The sequence below is a fragment of the Vanessa cardui genome, chromosome 16 (genome assembly GCF_905220365.1).
Source record: "Vanessa cardui chromosome 16, ilVanCard2.1, whole genome shotgun sequence".
NCBI lineage: Eukaryota > Metazoa > Arthropoda > Insecta > Lepidoptera > Nymphalidae > Vanessa > Vanessa cardui.
In genome coordinates this window covers 5,538,283-5,563,825 of record NC_061138.1, presented here as the reverse complement: position 1 = coordinate 5,563,825, position 25,543 = coordinate 5,538,283, and the positions used below count along the sequence as shown (strand labels likewise).

At 37.5% G+C, this 25,543-nt stretch overlaps 3 protein-coding genes across 6 annotated transcripts in view; 1 reads left to right on the top strand and 2 right to left on the bottom strand.

Moving 5' to 3' along the window:
• Nucleotides 1-413: 413 nt before the first annotated feature.
• On the bottom strand, nucleotides 414-4,606 carry LOC124536042. 3 transcript variants are annotated; one of them, XM_047112447.1, is made up of 9 exons: nucleotides 4,448-4,606; nucleotides 4,076-4,350; nucleotides 3,595-3,757; nucleotides 3,164-3,335; nucleotides 2,605-2,715; nucleotides 2,237-2,438; nucleotides 1,700-1,917; nucleotides 1,131-1,227; nucleotides 414-858 (listed from the first exon to the last, which is right to left on the bottom strand). In XM_047112447.1, the coding sequence occupies exons 2-9, from the start codon at nucleotides 4,312-4,314 to the stop codon at nucleotides 807-809; spliced, it is 1,254 nt and encodes a 417-aa protein (XP_046968403.1). In that variant the 5' UTR covers nucleotides 4,315-4,350; nucleotides 4,448-4,606; the 3' UTR covers nucleotides 414-806. The 3 variants fall into 3 exon arrangements, with proteins under 3 accessions (XP_046968403.1, XP_046968402.1, XP_046968401.1); XM_047112446.1 differs by having other exon boundaries at nucleotides 4,076-4,371; nucleotides 4,454-4,606; XM_047112445.1 differs by having other exon boundaries at nucleotides 4,454-4,606.
• Nucleotides 4,607-4,903: 297 nt separating this feature from the next.
• LOC124536425 (p21-activated protein kinase-interacting protein 1-like) lies at nucleotides 4,904-6,728 on the top strand. Its single transcript, XM_047112966.1, has 3 exons — nucleotides 4,904-5,081; nucleotides 5,172-5,463; nucleotides 5,933-6,728. The coding sequence occupies exons 1-3, from the start codon at nucleotides 5,013-5,015 to the stop codon at nucleotides 6,706-6,708; spliced, it is 1,137 nt and encodes a 378-aa protein (XP_046968922.1). The 5' UTR covers nucleotides 4,904-5,012; the 3' UTR covers nucleotides 6,709-6,728.
• Nucleotides 6,729-7,543: 815 nt separating this feature from the next.
• LOC124536299 overlaps nucleotides 7,544-25,543 on the bottom strand; it is a 33,992-nt gene continuing 15,992 nt past the window's right edge. For both annotated transcript variants that reach the window (XM_047112816.1, XM_047112817.1), the window contains 19 exons: nucleotides 24,978-25,150; nucleotides 23,613-23,633; nucleotides 22,986-23,111; nucleotides 22,027-22,267; nucleotides 21,445-21,533; nucleotides 20,538-20,716; nucleotides 19,486-19,622; nucleotides 18,336-18,487; nucleotides 17,731-17,839; nucleotides 17,148-17,300; nucleotides 16,438-16,593; nucleotides 15,928-16,039; nucleotides 15,476-15,824; nucleotides 15,045-15,258; nucleotides 13,632-13,724; nucleotides 12,550-12,637; nucleotides 11,616-11,771; nucleotides 10,184-10,341; nucleotides 7,544-9,549 (listed from right to left, as the gene is read on the bottom strand). In XM_047112816.1, the coding sequence (XP_046968772.1) occupies nucleotides 9,313-9,549; nucleotides 10,184-10,341; nucleotides 11,616-11,771; nucleotides 12,550-12,637; nucleotides 13,632-13,724; nucleotides 15,045-15,258; nucleotides 15,476-15,824; nucleotides 15,928-16,039; nucleotides 16,438-16,593; nucleotides 17,148-17,300; nucleotides 17,731-17,839; nucleotides 18,336-18,487; nucleotides 19,486-19,622; nucleotides 20,538-20,716; nucleotides 21,445-21,533; nucleotides 22,027-22,267; nucleotides 22,986-23,111; nucleotides 23,613-23,633; nucleotides 24,978-25,150 (2,943 nt within the window). In that variant the 3' untranslated portion in view covers nucleotides 7,544-9,312. The remainder of the gene's footprint in view (nucleotides 9,550-10,183; nucleotides 10,342-11,615; nucleotides 11,772-12,549; nucleotides 12,638-13,631; nucleotides 13,725-15,044; nucleotides 15,259-15,475; nucleotides 15,825-15,927; nucleotides 16,040-16,437; nucleotides 16,594-17,147; nucleotides 17,301-17,730; nucleotides 17,840-18,335; nucleotides 18,488-19,485; nucleotides 19,623-20,537; nucleotides 20,717-21,444; nucleotides 21,534-22,026; nucleotides 22,268-22,985; nucleotides 23,112-23,612; nucleotides 23,634-24,977; nucleotides 25,151-25,543) is intronic.

Genomic DNA, 25,543 nt, shown 5'->3' with positions numbered 1-25,543 from the left:
GCAAATATTTTGCTATCGACTCACACGTGTACATGTGCGAAACGTCAATGTGGATCACTGATCGAAGCCCACGATTCAATTTCTTAATTTACATAATACTTTAGATCCATGTCAAGATTTCCATCAACCTACAACCTATTACACCTCTATCACAGTGTAAATAATGCACTTACAGCAGTAAACCGAGACTACAAGAGCGAACAGCGAGAAACGCCAGATCGATACACAATTATTTAAAAAAAAAAAAACATACAATAATCATAACATCAAAAGCGCTATAAGTAGCATACGAAAATACGTAACGTGAAATAATAAAAGTCAGACAAAAGAAAAGTTTCCTTAAGAAACACCAACAAGAATAAAGCAATCAATAAACTAGTACTTAATTCTAACAAACATACATTGTTTTTCTTAAATTAAAAATACAAATTTGTGCTTAAAATGCATTAAACTATAAAAATTATATTTGACGCTAGCAACACTTCCTGCGTGTGGATAAGATATCACGTCAAACGTAAAAAAGAAAACTTTTTGTTTAAAATATATAATATTGAAACGATGCATACTTTTGGATAAAATACTTTCATTGTTTATAACATACATAAAAGCAACAACGGTCATTGTAATTTAAAAAAAATATATTTTTAAACGGCTTATTGCACGAGACATGTAATCGAAGTCATTTTTAAAGACTCAAATACCAACCTGCAGAATCATTTATCGTCAATAAAAAAAGGAAAAATTTACTGACACCACTGTCGATTCAATTACAGAAATAAATGTGAAGAAAAATAAAACTTCGAAGGCTAGTTGCCGCTCACTATTTTACGATTTTCAAGTTCCTCCATGTTGTTTGAACTGAAAACCAATAAATACTTCATTAATACATAATCAAGTACTCAATAATAATAGAAAATATATAATAGTAGGACTACATAAGGTAAAAGGAATAAACGCGATATATCTACTTGATAGGGCTGGCCACCTCTATCATGTAGAATATTATTGAATTTCCTCAACTTGTTTCAATTTAAAGCCAAAAAAAATATACAAGTTTCCTTAATATATTTTATTTTTCCGCCCAGCTGGATGTGAATTGTGGGCTTAATTGTACCAATCATATGTCATACCGTAGTTTATCATCATTTTTCCATGACGTCACTTGAATGTGTGGAGGCGGCAGATAGCTTCGTAGGGACTGAACCAACTGAATCGTGTCCAGCAAAACTGAAATAAAATTAAAGCCCATAAAATTACACATACAAATTCGACACCACATCTACCACGGTGACTTATGTATTAGTAAAAGAAATAGAGATCAGTAATTTGACCGGGACGCCTGCAATGAGAGAGCTGAGATGGCCCAGTGGTTAGAACGCGTGCATCTTAACCGATGATTGCAGGTTCAAATCCAGGCAAGCACCACTATATATATGTGCTTAATTTGTGTTTATAATTCGTCTCGTGCTCGGCGGTGAAGGAAAACATCGTGAGGAAACCTGCATGTGTCTAATTTCATCGAAATTCTGCCATTCTGCCACATGTGCATTCCACCAACACGCATTGGAACAGCGTGGTGGAAAATGTTCCAAACCCTCTCCTTAATGGAAGAGGAGGCCATATTTCAGCAGTGGGAAATGTACAGGCTGTTACTTTACTTTACTGCAATGAGAAGACGGGAGAGGTACTCGGAACTAACTCTTCTGCAGCTGCTCGCTCTGCTTGCCGTAGGGCTTGCACATGGCGGGGCGCACGCAGGGCCGCATGCGCTGCAGGTTGCGCGCCAGCTCGGCGAACGCGCGCACGACGCGCTCCTGGCCGCCCGCGCCGCCCGCGCCCGCCGCCCCGCGCTCGCCGCCCGCCGCACCCCCCGCCGCCCCCCCGCCCGACAGCGACTCCAGACTCTCGAGGTTGGCCCTGATGAATACCAGTATAATGTTGTCTTAAATTTTCGCGATTATTACACATTTAAATAAAACTAGTTATAACGTATTGTAATCGCGTATATTAATTATTATGGACATCCCGACGTTTCGAGCACTTTACAGCGTTCGTGGTCAGTCCACCCGTTTCCGTTCGTATTACAATCCGTTATAACTGGTTTTATTTAAATATACCAGTATACTTAACATTCATCCATCAAAAAAAGAAAAGACTATGGCATTTTAGTAGTAGGATTTTTTTTATATGTATGGTAAGCGATAAGTATTGCAATGTACAAAAATTAATAATAAACCTCAAGAAATCGGTAAGCTTGTGTTCATCAGAGTAGTGATGTTTGGACTTATTTTCGAGGCTGGAGTGTGAGGCGCCGGACCGTTGCTGATGGGAGTACTTATCGATGGAGGACTGGTGGCCTAGAGATCTATTCTGCTGCAATAACATCTGCTGAGACATTTTTTCTGCACGTCTTTCTGACTTCTCACCAGCTAAATTTGCTGAAAATATAAATAAAATGTTATTAAGATTACATAAAAGGTAAAATTGGTAACATACCAACATATTAAATTACAGCTTAGCTAGGTTAGCTTAATTAGCCTCATAATAAATTTATTGATATATAATAGAATGAAGAATATTAGTGATTTTTACACAGTAACTCACAAAGTGCAGCAATGTGTGGTGCAATAGGCAGTTGATAATCTTGAGGTAATGCAGCTCCACGAAGTAGCCGCTCCACTGCTGCACTATCAGGCAGAGCTGTACTACCCGCCTCTGGGGATGTGAAAGACTCATATTAATGAGTACACATATATGTATATCTTATAAAGGAATGTGTTTATTTTTCACTGATTCCCATAAAAAATATAAATTCAAATAAGACTGGTGAAGGGGAATTAAGAGGTAAAACAGGAAAAATATTATGTGTCAGCAACACTTTTGTCAATCTTAGGTACTTTACTGGGAACAACTTGTATACTTTTAATGGATCTTATAACACTGATTAAAAAATGAAAACGCATTTAGCCAGTAACTGTTATTTATAAAAGAATATGTTTATATATCAAATTGCTCTTATAAAGTGTTTTTTTGTATAATAATAGGGAAGCAAACCAATGAAGGCACACTTGATGAATGGCAACTTTATTAAATATTTACAGAGACATTGCTATAACACATAATTTATTATGACTTTTTTATAATACCAACAAATGTGACTTACCTGGAATATATGTTGGTTGCTGTGACAAATGTTGCTGAATAGATTTTTGGGTCATCTCTAATTGATTTTTGTAGTAGCGACAAGCTGGATTTGGGCAATTTTGAACAACTTCCACTATGAACTCTTTCTCCATGCCAAATTGATCACGTCCAATAGTATATGACTCTACAACCTGTCAGAGAAAAACATTGATGATAAATTGCTAATACCTTCCACTACAAACTATAAGATGAAGTCTTCCTACTTCAAAACTCTTGATATTTCAATTAGTCAAAATTACTTGATTGTGCAATTTTAAAACCTTAAATGTATACTTTTTGTGACAGTAAAATTGCTTTAATTATGGATGAATTAAAGGTTAATGTTTATATTACTTGTGGTCAGTTTAAAAAATATTAATGTATTATTTATAACATTATATATATACTTACGGCTCGGACAGTTGCTTCTAACCCAAGATGCAGTCCATGAGGACCATTCATGTGTTTTAACATTACTGCATTGGCAAAATGTTCATATGGAAGAATGATTTTTCCATTTTCACGGTAAATAAGTCTACCTTGAGCATCTAAGCCCACTCTTGAAGCCATCATTCTAAAAGTAAATACAGATATTTTTATTCCGTAAATAATATTACAGATATGTCAATAGACATAAACCTAATGCTGTTATTTTGAGGAATTCAGATATCTAAATCTACTTCATTCTCTTGACTTTAGTGTTGATTTTAATGAGCAGAAATAACAATAGACCAAGGGGTCAAGATAAAACCAGGGATTTTCACAAGGAAAAGAACTTGCATACTATTATGACATAGAGCTTTTGAATATAATTTTTGTAAGTATTTTTTTATTCATTTCTTAATTAGAGGATTATTTTAATTTAAAACGAAAATTACTAAGACATACTTACTGTAAATAGGCAGCACTAGGAAGCATAGATGATTCTTTTAAATCACTAAAGCACTGCAAAAGTTCAATGCTGGGACTCCAGCCTTTATTTTGCAAGTATAATTGCAGCAGCATGTAAAGTTTCTCTGTCACATATCCTTCAGCACTATGCGGTGCAGCTGCGCTTGAGCTGCTTGATGCACCGCTGGCATTTCCCGTACTTTTCGCCAGAACACTTTTCATTGTCTCCGCCAAATCCATCTTGTAGATGTCTAAATAAGTCCTCTTTTGGGAATCCTGTGCGAACACGAAAGTAAACTAAATAGCATGTTAATAATCGATAGTAGCAGACATTTGTAGAACTTCAAGCACACAGTTGCAAAAGTAAACTTACACTCACCAGAATGAATGTATGTCTTTATCTACAAATGCGAAATACGATTAATATAAACTGTATTGAAAAAACTACATTCATAAGACGTTTTAAGATACAAATAAGAGTAAATTATTGAAATAATGGAAGCTTCTTTCTTTTTGACACTGTCAACATCGTTGTGTTTATAGATTATCTGTGTTTTAGCACAGTACTCTATAAAATGTACATAATCTGTATAGATAATAAATCAATCTTAAGTACATTTTAAATTTTAATAAAAAAAAAGTATCTCGAGAGAACGAACTTCTCCTTGGTTTTAATAAATATTCATCAAGTCTACATTTTTATGATTTTATAAAATATCATTAATATAGTTAAAAAGTATATGACTAAAATGTTTTTAGGTTACCTGACAAATTAATAGAATATATAAATAAATAAATTGTCATTGTCAAAGAAACGTCAATTTTCATGAATGACATACACACAGCACAATGACAGATGTCGAATGTAACCATAAGTTGGTCTAAGAGGTTATTATTTAAATGCTTAAAAAGAAAATAAGTCTTTCTTTTGTATTAAAATGGACGAAATAATTGTAGGGACCTATGAAGGCTTTTTACTGGGATATTCACTGCGACCTCAAGAAGATGTAAGTAACTACATTTTCTTTAAGATTAATAATGAAATGTAAGCATGCTCCTTATCATTGTAATACTAAATGTTTACTTATTAATTTCAGGGGCGGAAATTAAAACAAACATTTGCAACGCATTCTCATACAGCATCAGTGCGGTGCATATCAATTGCTGGGAAATTTTTAGCTTCAGGTGGAACAGACGACAAAGTCGTAGTAATAGATTTAAAAACACGTAAAGAGCATACAGTCCTCATGAATCATGACGGCACAGTCAATACAGTTGCTTTTACTCATGGGGGCACGCATTTGCTCACAGGCAGTGATGATGGATGTATAATTGTTACTAGAACAGGCAATTGGCAAACTGAAAAAATCTGGAAAAAAGCTCACGGTGGTAAGTTTAGTTTATATTACTCTTATATAGGGTTGGCATTAGAAATTCGTATCCCGAATTAGATAGTAGGGGTTGTTTTTTAAAGGTGTTGCTCCCTCTGGCCAAATTTACCCCTCACCCCCTGCAGAAACCCTTTTTTTTTAATGTGCCTTTAAAGTTATGTGTAATGGATTGATATTTTACATTATAAGTAATCTTAAATCATTATTTTTTTATGTTTATTAACTTTTTTTACTAATATGATTAAAGAGAACATGTGGTACCATAATAAAAAAAAAGATCTATTTATGGAATTGCTACATGTAGCAAAATATTTATATAGATAAAATATCTTGGTCTTCTTTACCTTTTATGAACAGAACCTTATTTTTATCTGTTTATATTCTTTTTTCAAAATTAAATAATTGTACTATTAAGAAGTAATCTAAAAATATATACCTTAGTAATAATTTTTTTTTTAATTTTGCAGGTCAACCTGTTACTGCAATTTCTGTTCACCCATCAGATAAGTTAGCACTAAGTATTGGAGGGGATAAAACTCTACGAACTTGGAATCTTGTAAAGGGTCGCCCAGCATTTACAATCAATCTTGGAAGCAAAGGAGTAACTCTGCCAACAGAAATTAAATTTTCACCTACTGGTGATAGGTTCTCACTAATTTCTTTACAGAATATTGATGTGTGGACTATTAGCAAAGCAGGATTAGAAAAACGCTTAACATGCAATTCAAAACCAAGCACAGCTCAATGGACAGATGATGATAAGTTATTTGTTGGTCTTGAAAATGGGAACTTAATTAAGTTTACAGTATCAGAAACACGCGCCCAAACATTTCAGGCACACAAACAAAGAGTAAAGTGCATGCATTATGAAAATGAAACATTATATACAGCTTCAAGTACAGGTGAGCTAAAATCATGGTCTATTAATGACAATATATTAGAGGAAATATGCTCTGCAAATGCTGCTTGTCGAGTAACTTGTGTAGCATTAAATAGGCAGAATCACCTAATAAAGAAAGAAAAATCTGATGAGGAGATTGAAGAACAAAATGATTCAGATAACAGTGAAAATATTTCCGATACTGATACAAATAATGTACAAAAAGCCTCATTGAAAAGGAAACCTGGGGCATTTGTAACAATTAGTTATGACGATAAAGAAGCTGAAGAAAATAAACCATCTCCAGCAAAGAAAATAAAGAGGAAGAAAAGAAATAAGAAGAAAAATAAAAATGTTGAATAATAAAATATTCTATCTTTAAATCCTTCTTTTTCATTACAACATCAATGACTATTGAAAAAAAAGACTTATTTATATTAATAAGATAATATAATTAATATTATATTAATGAGATAATATAATATTAATTATATTAATGAGATAACTTGATTAATTGCAAAATTAATTCTAACTACATTTTTTTTATTATTATTAAAACAAAATAGTATTAAACTATAGGAAATCTAAGTCAAATCTCGACTCAACAAAAATTGTACATAAAGCTATTCCATAAGTCTTAATATGTCTGGAGTGGTGACAGACAGTAATTGAACTTTAAAGGCCTCTAAAACTATAAAGCTTTAAATTTCTTATTTTTCTATAGTATAACTTCAAGTACATATATAAAACTGTAGTGAATAGTCAATACATATGAGAGTGGCAAAATTTTAGTCATAATCAATTATTTTTTATACTTCATTAAAAGTCGAAATAACATAGCCTGAATAAGCAACGGCAATATTAGTTATCTAACAGTAAGACGATTTTTGATGAATTAAAATAGTAATAAACTGACATTCCCAATTACAAATGCATAGGAGGTAAAAAAACGTAGCATCCCAGAGCCTTCTCAGTTAAAGTGTATTTTGAGTAATTACCCGTTTGTATTTTCTTATCGAATTATGCAAAATTAGTAACCAGCGATAGAATTAAGTGTTTGACATACAAATTACTTACAAATTAGATACACTGACAATATTTCTTTCTGTACAATTCGATTTATCTTTAAGATATTTTGTTTTCCTTTTTAGTGTTCTTCTGTTTAATTTCGTAAGGGATATAATAAAAAACAGTGTGATATAGACTTTGGTTTCTTTATTTATTTATAAATAAAATTCTTTCTTCTGAACACACCCAAAATACATAAACAATAAATTGTAAGGTTATAATAAATTAATTTGGTCCCAAAATAAATATTAAAATAATTTAAATGAAAGTAAATTAAAAAAATCAACAAATATAAAAAAAGTACTCATCAATTTTGGCAATAGTTAATGGAGTTCTACTTATATTAATTGTTAAATCTTAATCGAAATAAATAATCTAAATGTATGATGTATATTCAGTCATACAAACACAACAAACATGCATTAGTCTCCAGTCAGTCCGCTTCGAGACCATATATACACGGTAAATGTAGCTACAGAACCAAACTCGCCTAAGGATACACAGACAGATTAACACTTAGAAAATCCTATTAATGTCGCCTAAGAAAACTATAAAGCTTGTCTAAAATCATTTAACACACAATGAAGTAACTATATTGAGAGAAAGTTATTGGAATGTAATATAAATCATTTAGATTGTTTTAACAGGAACTGGGATGTAGGCAGCTCGTCTAATAAATACTGTAATTATTATTGCTGTAAAAGATGTGGATATCCTCTTACATCATGAGATCACACAATAGTGAATGCTCGATACTAATATTTGAATACAAATACATGGGATATATACGAATAATTATTCACCTAAGTACATTTTGTGCAGTATAATTTATAAATAAATGCCGTTACCAAAATCAACTTGTAAATTTCTGAATATTGACTTAAGACGACTATCGCAATGTTATCATTTTATTAATACATAGATCCTAAATTATTACACTTCGAAGTTACAATTTATCCTAAAAATTGAAAAATTCCGGAGAAAAAAGTTTTAGTAGTAGTTCATAAGTCCGAATAGCTTACAAATTGATCTTATGACTAGATTGAGCCAGTATTTTCAGACAATCCATCAACACACACTAAACTCAGAATTATAGACATTTAATATAAAATGTAGGAACAACGAAGAATTGTAGCATTGAAAATATATTACTTGTATTTATTTCACTTTGGTAGTATTTATTATATCGTCAATTGGATCGATCTATTTCATATTTGTTAATCATATTTAATCTATATTCGACCAACACGATTCGATTCTTCGTTCGAAGCTATCGTCTAAGATCGTCTCTACCGACTAACAGCTACGTCAGATGGCACTCTATGCTATCAGGCAGCTTTACCCACAAACGTACTGAGTATAATTCAGTATTATAATGAACAAAGTAAAGTAGTCCAGTATCGCACTTAAACATTATTATAATTTATAGTCCAACATCTGGCAAATTCGTTAATCGCAACATCAGTATCGTCCAAAATGGATATCTGATCGACTTTTTGAATATATCATACGATACAACATACATCTAAATTTATATCGTATAACACTTCATTCATTTCACTTCAATACAAAACACAAAAGAAACCCTATTTTCTTTAAGTTCACATAATATTTTAAGTATGGCCCTACATACCTAATTTACGATCAGTGGTAAACAGTAATACATTCGATGGGGAGACGGCTCACATAGAACGGACACGAATGAAAGGAAGAAAACGTAGCTGTCATAAGAACGAGTCAATCACATAAATAAAAGAGGCAAGAGATGCAGAAGTAGCGAAAGACAAAATTTAAAAACCTAAAGACTAGACGAGGGACGTGTCCTTTACGTGAACCGCGGCTCTCTTTGGCGGGCGGGCGCGCTTCGCGGGGGGGGGGTGTAGGGAGGGGGGTGGCGCTCTACTTCTTGCGGGCCTTCTTCTCGGCCTTCTTGACCGCTTTGAGGTGCTTCTCGTGCTTGGCGCGCAGGTCCTTGAGGCGGCGCTTCATGCGGCGGCGCTCGTCGCCCGGCAGGCCCAGCAGCTTGAGGTCGGCCGAGCTGAGCGACAGCAGCAGCGCGCCGTCGACGCCGCGCGTCGCGAACGCGCCCGCGTACCGCTCCAGCCCCTCGCCCAGGCCCGACACCCACTGCCACACCTGACGGGCGACAGCACACGTTTGAGTTAACTTACGCTGGGACATTCCATTCCAACTGGGTTGTAATAGGCAATTTGACAATGAGAAAAAAAAATTGTGAATTATTGTAATCAGTGTAGATTATGAGTTTAGAAATGGTTATTTACTAATGAAAGTTGAAAATAATACCTAATTTATTCAAAAATCAATAAATAAAAATACATTTTATCAAACGTTTGTCACGTGACACAAAACGCTCGTGATTGGCCGGGCTTATGGTGAAGTCACTTTCTTGTAAACCTTTCGTTTCTACTATATGTACCACAGATTAAAATACAACAAAGTGACGTCATCGACCCCATTGCAGCGCCATATTGTCCAAGTAGCGTTTTCGCGCGTTATTTAAATATGGAATTTTTAATATGATATTTTTCGGCAAATATGTACTAGAAATAAAAAAAATAACTTTTAATGGGTTCCTTAACCTCTACTAAATAATATAAAATTGATTTTAAAAACCAGTCAAATAGCCTATTTGAAAGATCTCATTGACACTCAGATTCTAGAAACTCATCGAGTAAGTGGACTTGGCGACCGAGCAGAGGAATACATTTCCAGTGATCGGGCGGTTTCCTCGATGGAAGCGAAGGGTCACCTGCTGCTTGGTCCAGAGGTTGACGGGGTGCGGCGGCGCGGCGAGCGCGGGCGCGGCGTGCGGCGCGTGCGCGGGCGACAGGCTGGCCTCGGACGCGCACGCCGACAGCGGCTGCCACGGCACCTCGCCGCCGACTACACAAGCCGGAGCTTTCTTCACTACAACCACAGCACCGCATCACCGCGCGCCCGCACGCCGACACACGTAGTGTGGCGCCGTGCGGGCCACGCCAACCGAACTTAGTCACGGAAAGTCGGAACGTGCGACACCTTGTCTTACCATGGACCGACCCATTATCAAGGATATAACATTTAAATCAAGGTTTTATGCGTTTCAAAATATTTTGTAAAAAAAAAAATGTGACTCTGTGTCACGTAGTTTTCTAAATTACGAATTGAAAGCTAACACAGAAGCAGAACAAGGTAATGTTAATGAATAAGCAAGATAGAAGTTATTATGCCACCAACACCAAATACGAAATTTGTAGTGATTAATATAAACAAACAATAAATTTAGGAAATAGAACCAGTTACAGAAAGAGCAAACATATACATTACTAGTTAATTCAGGAGACGAATATAATAATATTTATCCGGTAGATAAACAAATAAATATTATAAAGAAATTATTTTATGTTGATCGTTTTACTACAGAGAAATTTCATTGCTTATACATTAAAATAAATAATAAAATCGAGCAAAATTTTGTGTTTATTGGACTTGGAAACGGCTACGATCTTTTTTATATAATATGCAATGATTAAATTGTTAAAATTTACTAAACTTCAAAACATTTGTTGATTTGAAATTTATTAAAATAAGTAATTTATCAAAGGCAAACATAAGACTTTAGTCTATTTCATAATTATTTGATTTTTCACCTGTCAGATGTCACTTTATACCGACTAACTTATGTCATTTTATCGAACACATAGGTTAGTTACCTACCCAGAAAGTGTTTATAATTGGACCTGCGGCGTAAACGTCCTTTATCATTCTCACTCAGATATATCGGCCAGGGGCGACACGAGACACGAATATACCATCATTTAGCTAACGTTTAATAATCTAAACATGTCGGATTCGCGTGTGAATCTCAATCAACCGAAAATTGATTGCATCGAATGAATGTTCAGAGTACGCGAGCGCGATCGTCCGTTTGTCGGCGGCGGCTCACCTCTGGCGTTGGCCTCGCTGACGGCCTGGCGGATCTCGTCCACGAGGTCGTTGGAAAATTGATTGCATCGAATGAACAAACGTTCCGAGTACGCGAGCGCTATCGTCCGTTCGTCGGCGGCGGCTCACCTCTTGCGTTGGCCTCGCTGACGGCCTGGCGGATCTCGTCCACGAGGTCGTTGGAAAATTGATTGCATCGAATGAACAAACGTTCCGAGTACGCGAGCGCTATCGTCCGTTCGTCGGCGGCGGCTCACCTCTTGCGTTGGCCTCGCTGACGGCCTGGCGGATCTCGTCGACGAGGTCGTTTGTGAGCTGCACGGCGTCGGGCTGCGGCGAGCTGCCGGCCGCCAGGCGCCGCTCGCGTTCAGCCAGCACCTGCTTCAGTTGCTCCGCCAGCGACGCGGGCGGACCTGCCACGCACTCACGGTCACTCCCGGGCGACGCACACTTTGCACCACTTATTACGAAATATAGCTATCCTTGTTATATTTTTGTAATGATATTAAAGTACAAATTTATAAATATGCTCAATTTTATCTAATTTGTTAGGATATGTTATTATTTATTATTTTAATGTTTATGTTGATGATTTTCTTTCCTAATTTTGTTTCTTTCAATTTGTAATTTTACCTGCATGTTGTGTCTATTTTGCTTTGAAATGTGTGTAACACCTATAATTAAGATAACATTTAGATTTTAATATTAGTTGTTTTCTTATGTTCTACTCGCTTTTGTTAATGTATATCTTGTTGGTGTTAATAAATAAATAAAAATAAAAAAAATAAAAATAAAATAAAATGACGTATCTCCTTAGCGATACCGTATCATATCTTTTAAACTTTGATTAAAACGGTATTGGTGAATTCTAAGTCACGTTGCAATTAATCTTATATTATTCGTACATTTACATACGTTTTGTGTAGGTACACGCAAGTTTACATCTTTTACTATTTAAAAAAAAAAAGACACTCTTTTAATATGTTTCGTATGATATATATTAATCATAAAAACTTAATCTACCCATTTAACACAGTGACAGTTATAAGCCGATACTATATATATACTTGTCAATTAATCACGAGCATAACATTAAACATACAGCGTCAGACAAACACTTGTAATGCGTGGCGCGAGAGTGACCAGTGATGGAAGCGTCAAACACAAAGCTAGCGGCGTGCGGGTGCGTACCTGACAGCGGGTGCAGGCGCGGGTCGCGCGCGTACACCGCGTCGTCGGTCGCGCTGCCGATCGAGCTGCCGCAACTCTGACGCTCGCGCTGAGAATTACGCACATAACTAAACCATGTTCTACATTTAAAAAACGTATAGTACGACACAACTTAGATGTCGCATCGGCAAAATTCGTAAAACCGATCACATCCGAATTGAGTACACTATCCCAAATTATCAAAATTTATTTCTCAGGCGAATATGATCTTTACACAAACCTAATAACTTGTAATATCACTTGACCTAATATATTCGTCAATTTGATGTGTCGATTTACATGCACTTCCTTTCTCTGACGCGTGAATCTATAGCGACGAATAGCGTCGAACGGCGCGATAGGGAGCTCTTTCTATTGGTTGTGTAAATCGGCAGTAATCGGTTTTATTTTCATTCCATTGCATTTTCCGATGCTACAACTAATTTGTGTCGTACTATACATATAATAATTCATTGAATTTAATAAATAATTCATTGAAGAAGTGTTAGTAAAACCATAAAACCACAGGCATGGAAATACAAAAAATATCATTCTATTTGCATTATACAATAACACTTTTCTATGTGAATTGTTATTTACATCATAACATTATGAGTTCCGACCGAGCTGTTAAATTAAAACAGAAATCGATTTTTTTTTGTTATACAACATTTATCCGTTACAAAAACAATTAAGTCGTCAAATCACATTAGGGTTAACTGTGTTAGGTATGAAATGAGTATTTTAATATTTCCATTGTAATATAGCTCCACGACTTCGAGAAATGAAACTTGAAATTTAATTATTTATTAAAAATAACATTAATCTATTTAATATGAATTGTGAATTCCCCATCTTGTACATATCAAGCATTTTAAGACCATTTAAAAATGTCTAACACGGTAATGATCACAAAATATTATTTTTTTTGTAAAGCTGGAGGTGGATACAAGTCAGGTCATAATAAATAATTTCATATATTATGCAATGCCCATAATTCTCTTTTCTCCCCCCAATGGATAACAAACTCTAGTATATATGAAGAATACTATGTTGTTACTAACAGTGTGGTGGGAGGTGTGTGTGGGGGCCCCCGACGTGGATTCACTCAGCGATTCGTCAGCAGAGTCGTTGTATGAGTCATCTAAGCCGTCGTACTGAAAATGTTACAGTTTATTATTAGTGTTGATAGGTATTTATTGCAAACATGTTTCATTAATACCTAAATAAAGTGAAAGTTGAAAGTGTTTCCATTTAATACAACCTTCGGCTTAATTTATAATAAGGGTATAACGCGTATTTTAAATTAAACGTATAGAAAAACTTAAAAAAATACTTTAGAAAATATTTCTACGTTATTCGTACTTAAAATTTTTCACACAATATCAAATAATTTAATTCTAATATATATATTTTTTACGTTCAAATATATTGTATTGAAGTTAAGTTGAAAATGGTGATCAACATTAATATAGTATAGAAAAAAAAATGTCCTAAGTAATAAAACATATTATTTATTATTGTGAAACGTGTAGTCATAAAATTGAGCGTAATGCCTAATGATGGTGAAATAGCAATGTTCTGTGTTTTCAATGCATCAGAATTAACTTTTAAGTGCTACATTTTGTAAACATGCACCGTAAACAGCTCAATAAAAATGGAATCAAATTTGATGTCGTAATTAAAAAAAAGCTGCGTAGAAAGAATCTAATGATAATAAATTGATATACTCTCGATGGTACTAATTAAATACAATATTAATGTTTTATTTTTTTAGTGAGCGATGCTGTGTACAAAGCTACGGCTTATAATGTGACGATTAACTGAATACTGAATTATAAGCTCTAATATTTAAAAAACTAAATAATAATATTCTATTGTTTACGTGATGAGTTACGTCTGCCTTTAAATCACCATGGCGCCCAGGGTTTCGGCGTTTCGAAGCAAAGAAAATAAAGTGATTAGTTAACACGTTCTTCAAGAGTTTCTCTTTTCTGTTTATAAAAAATATTCATTACGTAATTTTGAATTACATTGGCTTAGTGTCAACTGGTGTACTGATTATGTGTATGAATACGATACATGTGGAATTAAATTGTAATTCATAAATTAATAGTGGTTAATATACATAAGAGAAAATCAATCGGGTATTTAGTTGAAATATATTTAGAATCTTGAATTAAAATTTGTAATCGAAAAACTATTGATACAACTGTTTTATAGTTTGCCGAAGATGAATGAATGAAGTTGATGAAGATCAACTTTTCGGGTAAGTCCGATTTTCTAGACTTTTCTAGTATTTTTTACGTATGATGAATAACTAGATTAGTCAAACAAATAAAATAAAAAGCAAAAAACGAGCATTAATAAATAAAATTTCCACTGATGCCAAAATAAGGTTAATTCAAAATCCAATTGTTCAACAAAGCGGTCAACCGAGTATCAGTGTTGCGACACGCATACGAGTGTGTACATACGGAGCTGGCGTTGCTGAGCGAGTGCGGCGAGTGCGTGGAGTGCGACAGCGGCGCGTGGTGGCGGTGGCGCGCCAGGTCCGTGCGCGCGCGGTGCGCCGACGTGTCCAGCAGCGCGCCGCGCGGGACGGCCGCGTCCAGCTCGCGGGACGCCACCGTCCCGCCGCCCGTCCCGCCGCCCGTCCCGCCGCCCGCACCCGTCGCGTTGGCTCCGCTCCTGTCGGTGATCTCATATTACATTCCGGTAATGTCGGCCAGCATATGGATTCCATGTGAGATGCAAGCAGATGAATTTTGCAATAAAAATCGAAAGTGGCAATCGACCTTAAAGTATTAATTTTTACGATCCGTGGGTTTAAAAAAACTTCAATGATTTTAAAATAATATTTAATTTAAAGATCAACATTCATTTTGACAAACATTTTAGTACTCACAGAGTATCCGTTACAATGGCTGGAGCGGGCGCAGCCGTTGTAGCGGTAATATGGCTTATAGAATTCGACGGTGGGGCGACGGCCGCCGACGACGGGACGTTACTCGTAGTCACGTTGACGTAGGACGAAGCGGGCACGTTAGCGTATGAAGTCGTCGAGACAACGTTAGCATACGAGGTCACGGAGCTCGTGGTGACGACGGCTTGTGGTTTGACGTCGCTTGCCGTGATCGCCGTGACGTCTCCGATGTCGGGCGCCTCGCGTTGCTTTTTATCTGACTTGTCGACTTTCGCGTACTCGTCTTCTACTGGAGATAGATCGGACAGGTCGCTATCGGAACTCCAAGGATCTGGAAGCGAAAATTGTTTCGTAGATGATGATGTCAGACATGATATTTACATGTCATACAGTATGATTTTATTGCACCGTAGTACTATCTAGCGAATAATTACCATTAATTAGTAGTGGATCAGGATCTGGCCGGCGTGGGAGCGGCGGCGTTTCCCGCCGAGCCGACGGTTCGTGAGGCAGCATAACTGGCAGGCCAGCTTTCTTTTGAGTCTCCTGCAATATTGTAATAAGAGTTGTTCTTTTTTAAATTTTATAATTATCTTTTATGATTTGTTTTAGTTATTTCTTAATTCTTAAATTTATTATATAATTTAGTTTAAAATAAGATTTTATATTTTACATAGGTTAGTTTGGTTACTAATTTTGAACGTCAATGTTGTTTACACCTATAAAGATGTATCACCTCGAATGTTACCCATATTAAATATATATATATATATATATATATATATATATATATATATATATTTTTTAGGTGTTTAGTGATAAGTCGATGGTGTAACTTTTTACAATAAATAAATAAATAAATAAATAAATAAAATAAGAGCGATGATAGAATAACTGAGTTGACCTGCCACCCAGTGTGGCGCCGGGCGGGGATAGCGACTCACCAGCAGCAGCACCTCGAGGCGCGCGACGCGGTCGTGCAGCGCGGACAGCGCGGCGGCGTACTCGCGGTGCGCGTCCCGCAGCGCGCTACTCCACCACTCCTCGCGCGCGCGCACCATGGCGCGCGTGCGCCGCCACTCGCGGAGGGCGCGTCTCGCCTGCGTATGCAATGTGCACGTCACTCTCATACGTTCACATTATTATCGTTAATGGATTTGCTATAATTAGTACAATTTAAGTTTCATACAATTTAAATTTGTACAATCTATTTTATTATATTTAATAACTGATTGAGCAGTGGATATGTCTGGTCTTGATAAAGTTCCACGAAGTTGGATGACAATTTTGTACAATAATTATATATTTAATGTTGTCTTAAATTTTCACGACTATTACACATTGGAATAAAACTAGTTTTAACGGATTTGAATCGCGTATATTAATTATTTTTAACATCCCGTCGTTTCGAGCATTTCACAACGTTCGTGGTCACGGGAAGTACTCGTAAATATACGCGATTCAAATCCGTTAAAACTTTATTTATCTCAATTATATATTTTTTTTGCTTTTTTTACACTTTCATTTAGCCATCATAATTATAAAAAGTTATTAAACTCTAATGTCAATTGAAGATCAATGTTGTTTGTACTATTTCTTCGCATATGAAGTGACAGACAAAACAAGCAGGATGAGCCCAGGCCCGGCCTCGCACCTTTTCGTACTTGCGGTGCGCCCGCTGCGCGGTGTCGGCGGCGGAGGCGATGGCGCGGCGCAGGCTGTCTTGCGGCGCGCGCGTCGCGCACCAGTCGCGCACGCGCGCGCTGATCTCAGCACTGCTGCCGCCGCCCGCTTCCATACCCACTACCTAAACATTTTATATAGAGATATTAATAAAGTTTTACTTGGTGGTAGGGCTTTGTGCGAGCCCGTCTGGGTAGGTACCACCCACTCATCAGTTATTCTACCGCCAAATAACAGTAGTCAGTATTGTTGTGTTCCGGTTTGAAGGGTGAGTGAGCCAGTGTAACTACAGGCACAAGGGACAAAACATCTTAGTTCCCAAGGTTAGTGGCGCAGTGACGATGTAAGGAATAGTTAATATTTCTCACAGCGTCATTGTCTATGGGTGATGGTGACCACTTACCATCAGGTGGCCCATATGCTCGACCGCCAACCTATACCATAAAAAAAAAGTTTAATCTTATGTTTATTATGCTGGTATAGATTAACTAGTAAAACTGTTCACTTGATCTAAATTATTTTTGTAATAAGACATTTATCGTGTCAATACTAGCCTCGTTGAGCAGAGCGCGCAGTTCCGTGATATCGGGGTGTCGCGCGTCGACGGCGGGCGGGCTACTCTCCTCTTCCGTCTGCTGTCGTCGCTGCCGCTCGCGAGCAGATCTGGTCGACGCCAAGTTTAAATAATTTATAACTATCCTAATATTACTAGAGGTGTAACAGTACCAGTGTAACTACAGGCACAAGGGACATAACATCTTAGTTCCCATGGTTGGTGGCACATTGACGATGTTAGGTAATATATCTTACAGTGTCATTGTCTATGGGTGATGGTGACCACTTTCCATCAGGTGGCCCATATGCTCGTCTGCCAACATATAACATAAAAAAAAATAAAAAAAAAACGGTAAGGAGAGATTAGTGTTCATTTTTGTCCACCGAAATAAAACTTATAAATCATGATAGATTAGGAAAAATTAATACAATTAGGTATATATGCTTCGAAGGGGCGCTTTCCAAACGACGGTTGCACCCGAACATCAAAATAATGTATAGCGGAGGATGACATGTATATTTGATTCGCCCTCCTCAGGGAATTATAATTTTCTACTGTTAAAATATCGAAATCCTGTAAGTTTGCGACCGAAGTGACAATCACCTTTCTTCCCTCTCTTTGTCCGCAGCAAGAGACTGTCGTATGAGATGAGCCACTTCGCTGTTCTCGGGATCCTTCTCTCGTCCGATGAGGAACTTAACGGGACCCGAAGTGTTTCGAAGGACAGACGCCGCGTAAGCTTGTGTTACACCCACCTAAAAATAAAGTATATAAACAAAATTAGTAACTTCTTTAAAGATAGTTCATCACGCTAACAGGATATTAAACATAATTTTGACATTAATACTGACTGTAAATTTATTTTAAATCACTGAAAAGGCGACGACGAGGATTTAAAGCGGATTTAATGCGATGTAATTGGTAGAGATGCTAAATGATCTATGATATTGAGTATGGATTCGATAATAGTCATTCAATGAATATTATCGATTGGTAGATAGTACACCAATATCTGCACAGGACACAAACACATAATTTATCATTATCTGGTGTGAGAGCGTGATTGTTAAGCGGAAACCGCACTTTAGCGGCGCGGAGCGGAGAGGCGCGGCGCGGCGCGGCCTCGCCTAACCGCACTAGACTGCAGCGGAGCGGCGCGTTGCGGCCTTTTCACTAGTCAGTGCGTAGCTAAACGACATTGAAGATGGACGAAACTTTTGAAAAAGTGATCGCGGTGTCTTTACTATGTGAAGAGGCAGAAAAATTAGAGAAAAGGAAATGTATGAAATCTACATGGATACATGACATCCCACGTTCTCGCTACAAAGAGGGAGAATACCACAAACTTTTTCCACGACTCTTAAAAGACACCGTTCGTTTTCATACTAACTTAAGAATTTCAAAAGAAAAATTCATTATCGATATCAATTTCTCCTCGTCCATCGAGCGTCGTCTTGTTTGGCTGCTAGCTGAACTCGAACTAAGTATATTACATTCGGCCGCGCCGAATATACCGCCGAGCTATACCGCACTAGCGGCAGCGGCGCGGCGCGGAGCGGCGCTGCGCGGCAAAATATTCTTTGGTGCCCAAACAAGCCGTGCTGCGTCGCTTCACGCCGCGCCGCGCCGCTGTGGTGCGGTTTGAATCATATTATTATTAGGATATAATATTAATCGACGCCGCTCCGCGCCGCGCCTCTCCGCTCCGCGCCGCTAAAGTGCGGTTTCAGCTTTAAACGCGCATGGTACTCACGAGGCTCTTGCCGTCCACCTCTATGATCTGGTCGTTGACCTGTATGCGGCCGTCGCGCGCGGCCGCCCCGCTCTCAGTGATCGTCTTCACGAAAATGCCCAATTTTTCGAGTCCAGCGTCTGCTCCCACTCCCATGCCTGAGATCAATATACAAGACAATTGTTACTAAAACGAAAACATGTACGGAAAGTCACCATTGAGCTTTGACTTTAATTTGTAAGAATATATCGTGAGAGGTGTATACTAAAATTGTATTTATGTGACTGAAATAAAATATGGTTTTTTGAATCATATTTCTGTTATATAATAAAATGTATATATAAAACATAAGATTATACAATTTCAATAATAAGAGGGCCAATTGGAACTACATACTTATATAATATAAACTACAAAAAGTAAATAAACAAGTTTGACCTTGACATATATGATAAGACACATAATAATTATATATATTTTCTTATAATATTAATCAGAAACACTGAACTTATTGGAATGGATTATAATCATATTAGGCATTGCAGTATTATTCTTCTTTATCTTCTTACAACAACAGCCTGTAAATTCCCACTGCTGGGTTAAAGGCCTCCTCTCCCTTTGAGGAGAAGGTTTGGAACATATTCCACCACGCTGTTCCAATGCGGGTTGGTGGAATACACATGTGGCAGAATTTTTATGAAATTTGTCACATGCAGGTTTCCTCACGATGTTTTCCTTCACCGCTGAGCACGAGATGAATTATAAAGACAAATTAAGCACATGAATCAGCGGTGCTTGCCTGGGTTTGAACCGGCAATCATCGGTTAAGGTGCATGCGTTCTAACCACTGGGCCATCTCGACTCTCACTGGGCCATCTCGATGACGATTATCGTCTTACTTGCTTGTAATTCTTCCTTTTAATACTGAGTTGTTGACTTGTTGCGAAATGTCGGGCCAAGGGATTTTTAGAAGTCTCACCTCTAATAGATAGAATTCGGCGGCGTTCTTGTGTAATACTTACTCGGAAAAAAAATGAAATAGAATCAAGAGGTCACTCGACGAGCGGGCTTACCGATAATGGAGAGGCCGAGTCCGTCGGCGCCCTTGACGAGGTCGACCGGGAACACGTGCATCTTCTCGACGCGCTTCTCCAACTCGTACTCGGCGGAGGCGGCCACGGGGTCAACGTCCTCGTTGCGCCGGTCGTACTCGCGCACCGAGTGCGTCGAGAACACGCGCATGGGGTCCGTGCTGCACCACACCACGAGAGACTCATTCAAACTCAAACTCAAACTCAAATAACTTTATTCAATATAGAAGCATTACACTTTCTTATTGATGGTCAATTGAAACACTACCATTTATTGTTATTATTCATTTTAGTATACCTTATAATTACACCTACTGAGTATATGAACTCCAAATTGCATAGTAGATGTGTTAAATCTGTTGACTTCTAGGCAGAATATATTAATATAAATTATTGTTATTTTTTTTTATGGTATAGGTTGACGGACGAGCATATGGGCCACCTGATAAGTAGTCACCATTACCCATATACAATGACGCTGTTTTGTGCCTGTAGTTACACTGGCTCACTCACCCTTCAAACCGGAACACAAAAATACCGAGTACTGTTGTTTGGCGGTAGAATAACTGATGAGTGGGTGGTACCTACCCAGACGGGCTTGCACAAAGCCCTACCACCAAATATGTATTAACTGACATGGCTGTATTTTTTTAAATGTTGAAAAAGAGTAACTACTGAGTTTCTTGCCGGTTCTTCTCGGTAGAATCTACTTTCCGAACCGGTGGTAGCTTCACTTAATTGTTAAATTACGATTCAAAAGTGCTTGTAAAAGCCCACTTGAATAAAGTTTATTTTGATTTTTGATTTTTTTTTATAAAAATAATAATATCCAATATATGTATCGTTTATTCCACAAAGATTAGATGTAGTTCCAAATAATCGAAAGTACCTGAATTTAACTCTAGTATTTCTTTTGACGAATACCGGTGGGTAGTAGTCGTCATCATCGTCTTCTTCGATTGGTGGAAGTCCGGCGACCTACGTAAAAATGAACAAAATAGGTACTTTTAGTGTTTATATTTGTTGTTGCATTATTTTTTATATTAAATGTCAAATGATATGATAAATATTTCCTGGTGGTTTATATGATGATTTTCATTTAATTTATGAGCCCGATCATTTATAGCACATAGTAAGACACAAATTAGATGTAACATCGGAAAATGCAATGGAATGAAAATAAAACCGATTACGGCCGATTTACACAACCAATAGAAATAGCTTCCTATCGCGCCATTCGACGCTATTCGTCGCTATAGATACACGCGTCAGAGAAAGCAAGTGCATGTAAATCGACGCGTCAAATTGACGAATATATTAGGTCAAGTGATATTACAAGTTATTACGTTTGTGCAAAGATCATATTCGAGTGAGAAATAAATATTGATAATTTGGGATAGTGTACTCAATTCGGATGTGATCGGTTTTACGAATTTTGCCGATGCGACATCTAAGTTGTGTCGTACTATACCTCTGTATAAAAGTGTCCGTCTTCGAAGTAATGGATGCCGTTCTCCTCAGCGAGTTCGCGCAGGGCGCGCGGCGGGTAGTGCTCGAAGACGGTGGCGGGCTCGGGCTCCGGCTGCGGCTCGGGCTCCGGCTCCGGCTCGGGCTCGCGTTCGGGCTCGGGCTCCAGCGGCCGCGCGTCTCCGCCCGCACCCGTGTCCGCCTCCAGAGAAACAAACTCGTAGCTCTCGTCCACTGACTGCATACTATAATAATAAATAAATATGAGACAACATCACATACATTACTCTGATCCCAATGTAAGTAGCTGATGCACTTGTGTTATGGAACATCAGAAGTAACGACGGTACCACAAACACCCAGACCCAAGACAACATAGAAAACTAATGGTAATCTACATCGACTCGGCCGGGAATCGAACCCGGGACCTCAGAGTGGCGTACCCATGAAAACCGGTGTACACACCACTCGACCATGGAGGTCGTCATATACTATAAGAAAATACAATTGTATCATTATTATTTTTTAAATACTATACCGTAAAAGTGACCGCTCTCAACCGAATTATCAGCCAACCTAAGATTATTTAACAGTTTTTACTACGGATATATTTAACGGGATGCTATCTCTTATAATTTAATATATAATAATTTTCTTGGTGGTAGGGCTTTGTGCAAGCCCGTCTGGGTAGGTACCACCCACTCATCAGTTATTCTACCGCCAAATAACAGTACTCAGTATTGTTGTGTTCTGGTCTGAAGTGTGAGTGAGCCACTGTAACTGCAGGCACAAGGGACATAACATCTTAGTTCCCAAGGTTGATGGCACATTGACGATGTAAGGAACAGTTAATATTTCTTACAGCGTCATTGTCTATGGGTGATGGTGACCACTTACCATCAGGTGGCCCATCTGCTCGTCCACCAACCTATACCATAAAAAAAAAAACGAAACGAGGGTTACCTCTCGTAGGAGAGCACAGACTGGTAGCTGTCGTTGAGCGAGACGCCGTTGTCGTGCGGCAACGCGTGCGGGGAGAGCATGGCCACTATCTCCTGCGCTTGCTCGTCCGACAGCAGAGCTTCTTGCCTGATCGGGATAAAAAAAGTAAAAAGTAAAGTAAAGTAACAGCCTGTAAATTTCCCACTGCTGAGATAAGGCCTCCTCTTCCATTAAGGAGAGGGTTTTTGGAACATATTCCACCACGCTGTTCCAGTGCGGGTTGGCGGAATACACATGTGGCAGAATTTCTATGAAATTTGTCACATGCAGGTTACCTCACGATGTTTTCCTTCACCGCTGAGCACGAGATGAATTATAAAGACAAATTAAGCACATGAATCAGCGGTGCTTGCCTGGGTTTGAACCCGCAATCATCGGTTAAGATGCACGCGTTCTAACCACTGGGCCATCTCGACTCTTAAGAGTAGAATAACCAATTAAGGTAAATACACAAGCTGTATCCTATTAATACAAATTTTATACACTACATATTCATACTTTTAAGGAATTGTTTCTAAATGAAATAATGAAAATCAAAAGTGAAATAGAAAAGGAAGGGAAACGACATAGATTACATAGCAAGCTTACCTAAGTTTTTTCTCCAGAATACTGCGAATGCGGTCAAGAATGAAGCGTTGTGCGCACAGGCAGCATGCAAATGATAAAAATCAAACATTTAATATAAAGCTCCAAGTAAAATTAACTAATTCTAAAAAAGCATAGAAACAGTATACTTACACGTAGGTGGAGAATTTGAAAACAAAGAATAAGCGTGCAACAAAAAATCATAATATCATATAGAATTGTGCGAAGAAGTAATTAGATTTTACAATCACATTAAATAACTAAAGCTTATATATGTTATAAAACTTATCTTAGAACACGAGAAAATAAAATCACTGAACTTATTACAAATTCCATGTTGTCCTTGAGAATAATACTAGCATTTATTTCATTAAAGTCGATTCCTTCGTGATTTCTTTTACCGAATACGGAAATACTTATCCCTTTCCTGATAAGGGAAACATTATTGCTCAAAGTAATACAGTTAATAATTTCATTTATTGAACCAATATCCGTATCATATATAACTAAAATTATAATGCAAAATTTTAAAATACAAATTGAAAACTACCATGCAATAGGTACTTTTTACAATCATTCAATTTTGATATACTTATAACTAATCTATGATGTTACATGACAACAAATATGTGCTACGTTGCAAAACTCTACAATATAGTTCTCATACAGTTCACCGCATCTCAATAAAATATCCCAAAAGAAAATAATTCTAAACAATCAATGAGGAGGAAGAGCTGGGTTATAACTACTACTGGAGCTGGTTTCCTAACTAACACGACAAATGCAAGATGGAGTTTATTTATATGTTACGCTTTTATGACTTAATATGACAGACGATCATCATTAAATGTTTAAACGTTGACACGGGTAGAGAAAGGAATATAGTGTTCCTAAAACCTTTAAAACCTGTGTGATGTCACTAATGAAAACTAGTTCTAAATATGAGGAGAAAGGTAAAGGAGAGAACACTTCTCTAAAGGAGAGAAGTGTGGGAATGACAAATTTTCTTGGTGGTAGGGCTTTGTGCAAGCCCGTCTGGGTAGGTACCACCCACTCATCCGTTATTCTACCTCCAAATAACAGTACTTAGTATTGTTGTGTTCCGGTTTGAAGGGTGAATGAGCCAGTGCAACTACAGGCACAAGGGACATAACATCTTAGTTCCCAAGGTTGGTGGCACATTGACGATGTAAGGAATAGTTAATATTTCTTACAGCGTCATTGTCTATGGGTTATGGTGACCACTTACCATCACTTGGCCCATATGCTCGTCTGCCAACCTATACCATAAAATAAATAAAATAAAAAATAAAAATAGACAAATTATATAGTATCTCGAAGAGGTGAGTGTGGTGTACAATTTCCTACCTGGAGCTTAAAAGTATCTCAGCCTCGTCGGGCGTCATGCTGTCGGGCTGCTTGTCCTCGTCGCCGCGCGCCTCGCCGGGGCCCTCCTCCGACACGCTCCATTGACTGGTGGTCGACTTATCGAGCACCTCTATGGAGCCCTGACTAGCCTCGCTTACCACTACACCAGAGTCCTGTGAGACCAGCGTTAGATTCTTATAAAGGTATTTCAGTAGAATGCAGTTCCCCGACGCAGTGGTCAGCGTACCTGTGCTCGACAAATATTCTTATCGACTATGCTAATGTTTGTCTCAATCTGATTGTGCAAGCGTGTCTCACTTTGCCTCGAGAATTAGTCTGTTGTAGTCGGATATTATAGCAATATTTTATGAGATCTATTTAACGAAAACTTGCTTAAATTGTTTTAAAAAAATATATATCTCACAATAAAATAAAAATATACCTTTATTCTCTTTATTTTATTTAAACATTTATAAATAAATAAATATCAAAAAACACTACAAATAAAGCCAACATTGGTATGGTACTAAAATTATAAAGGGCTTATGTCAAATTCCACACGTCAA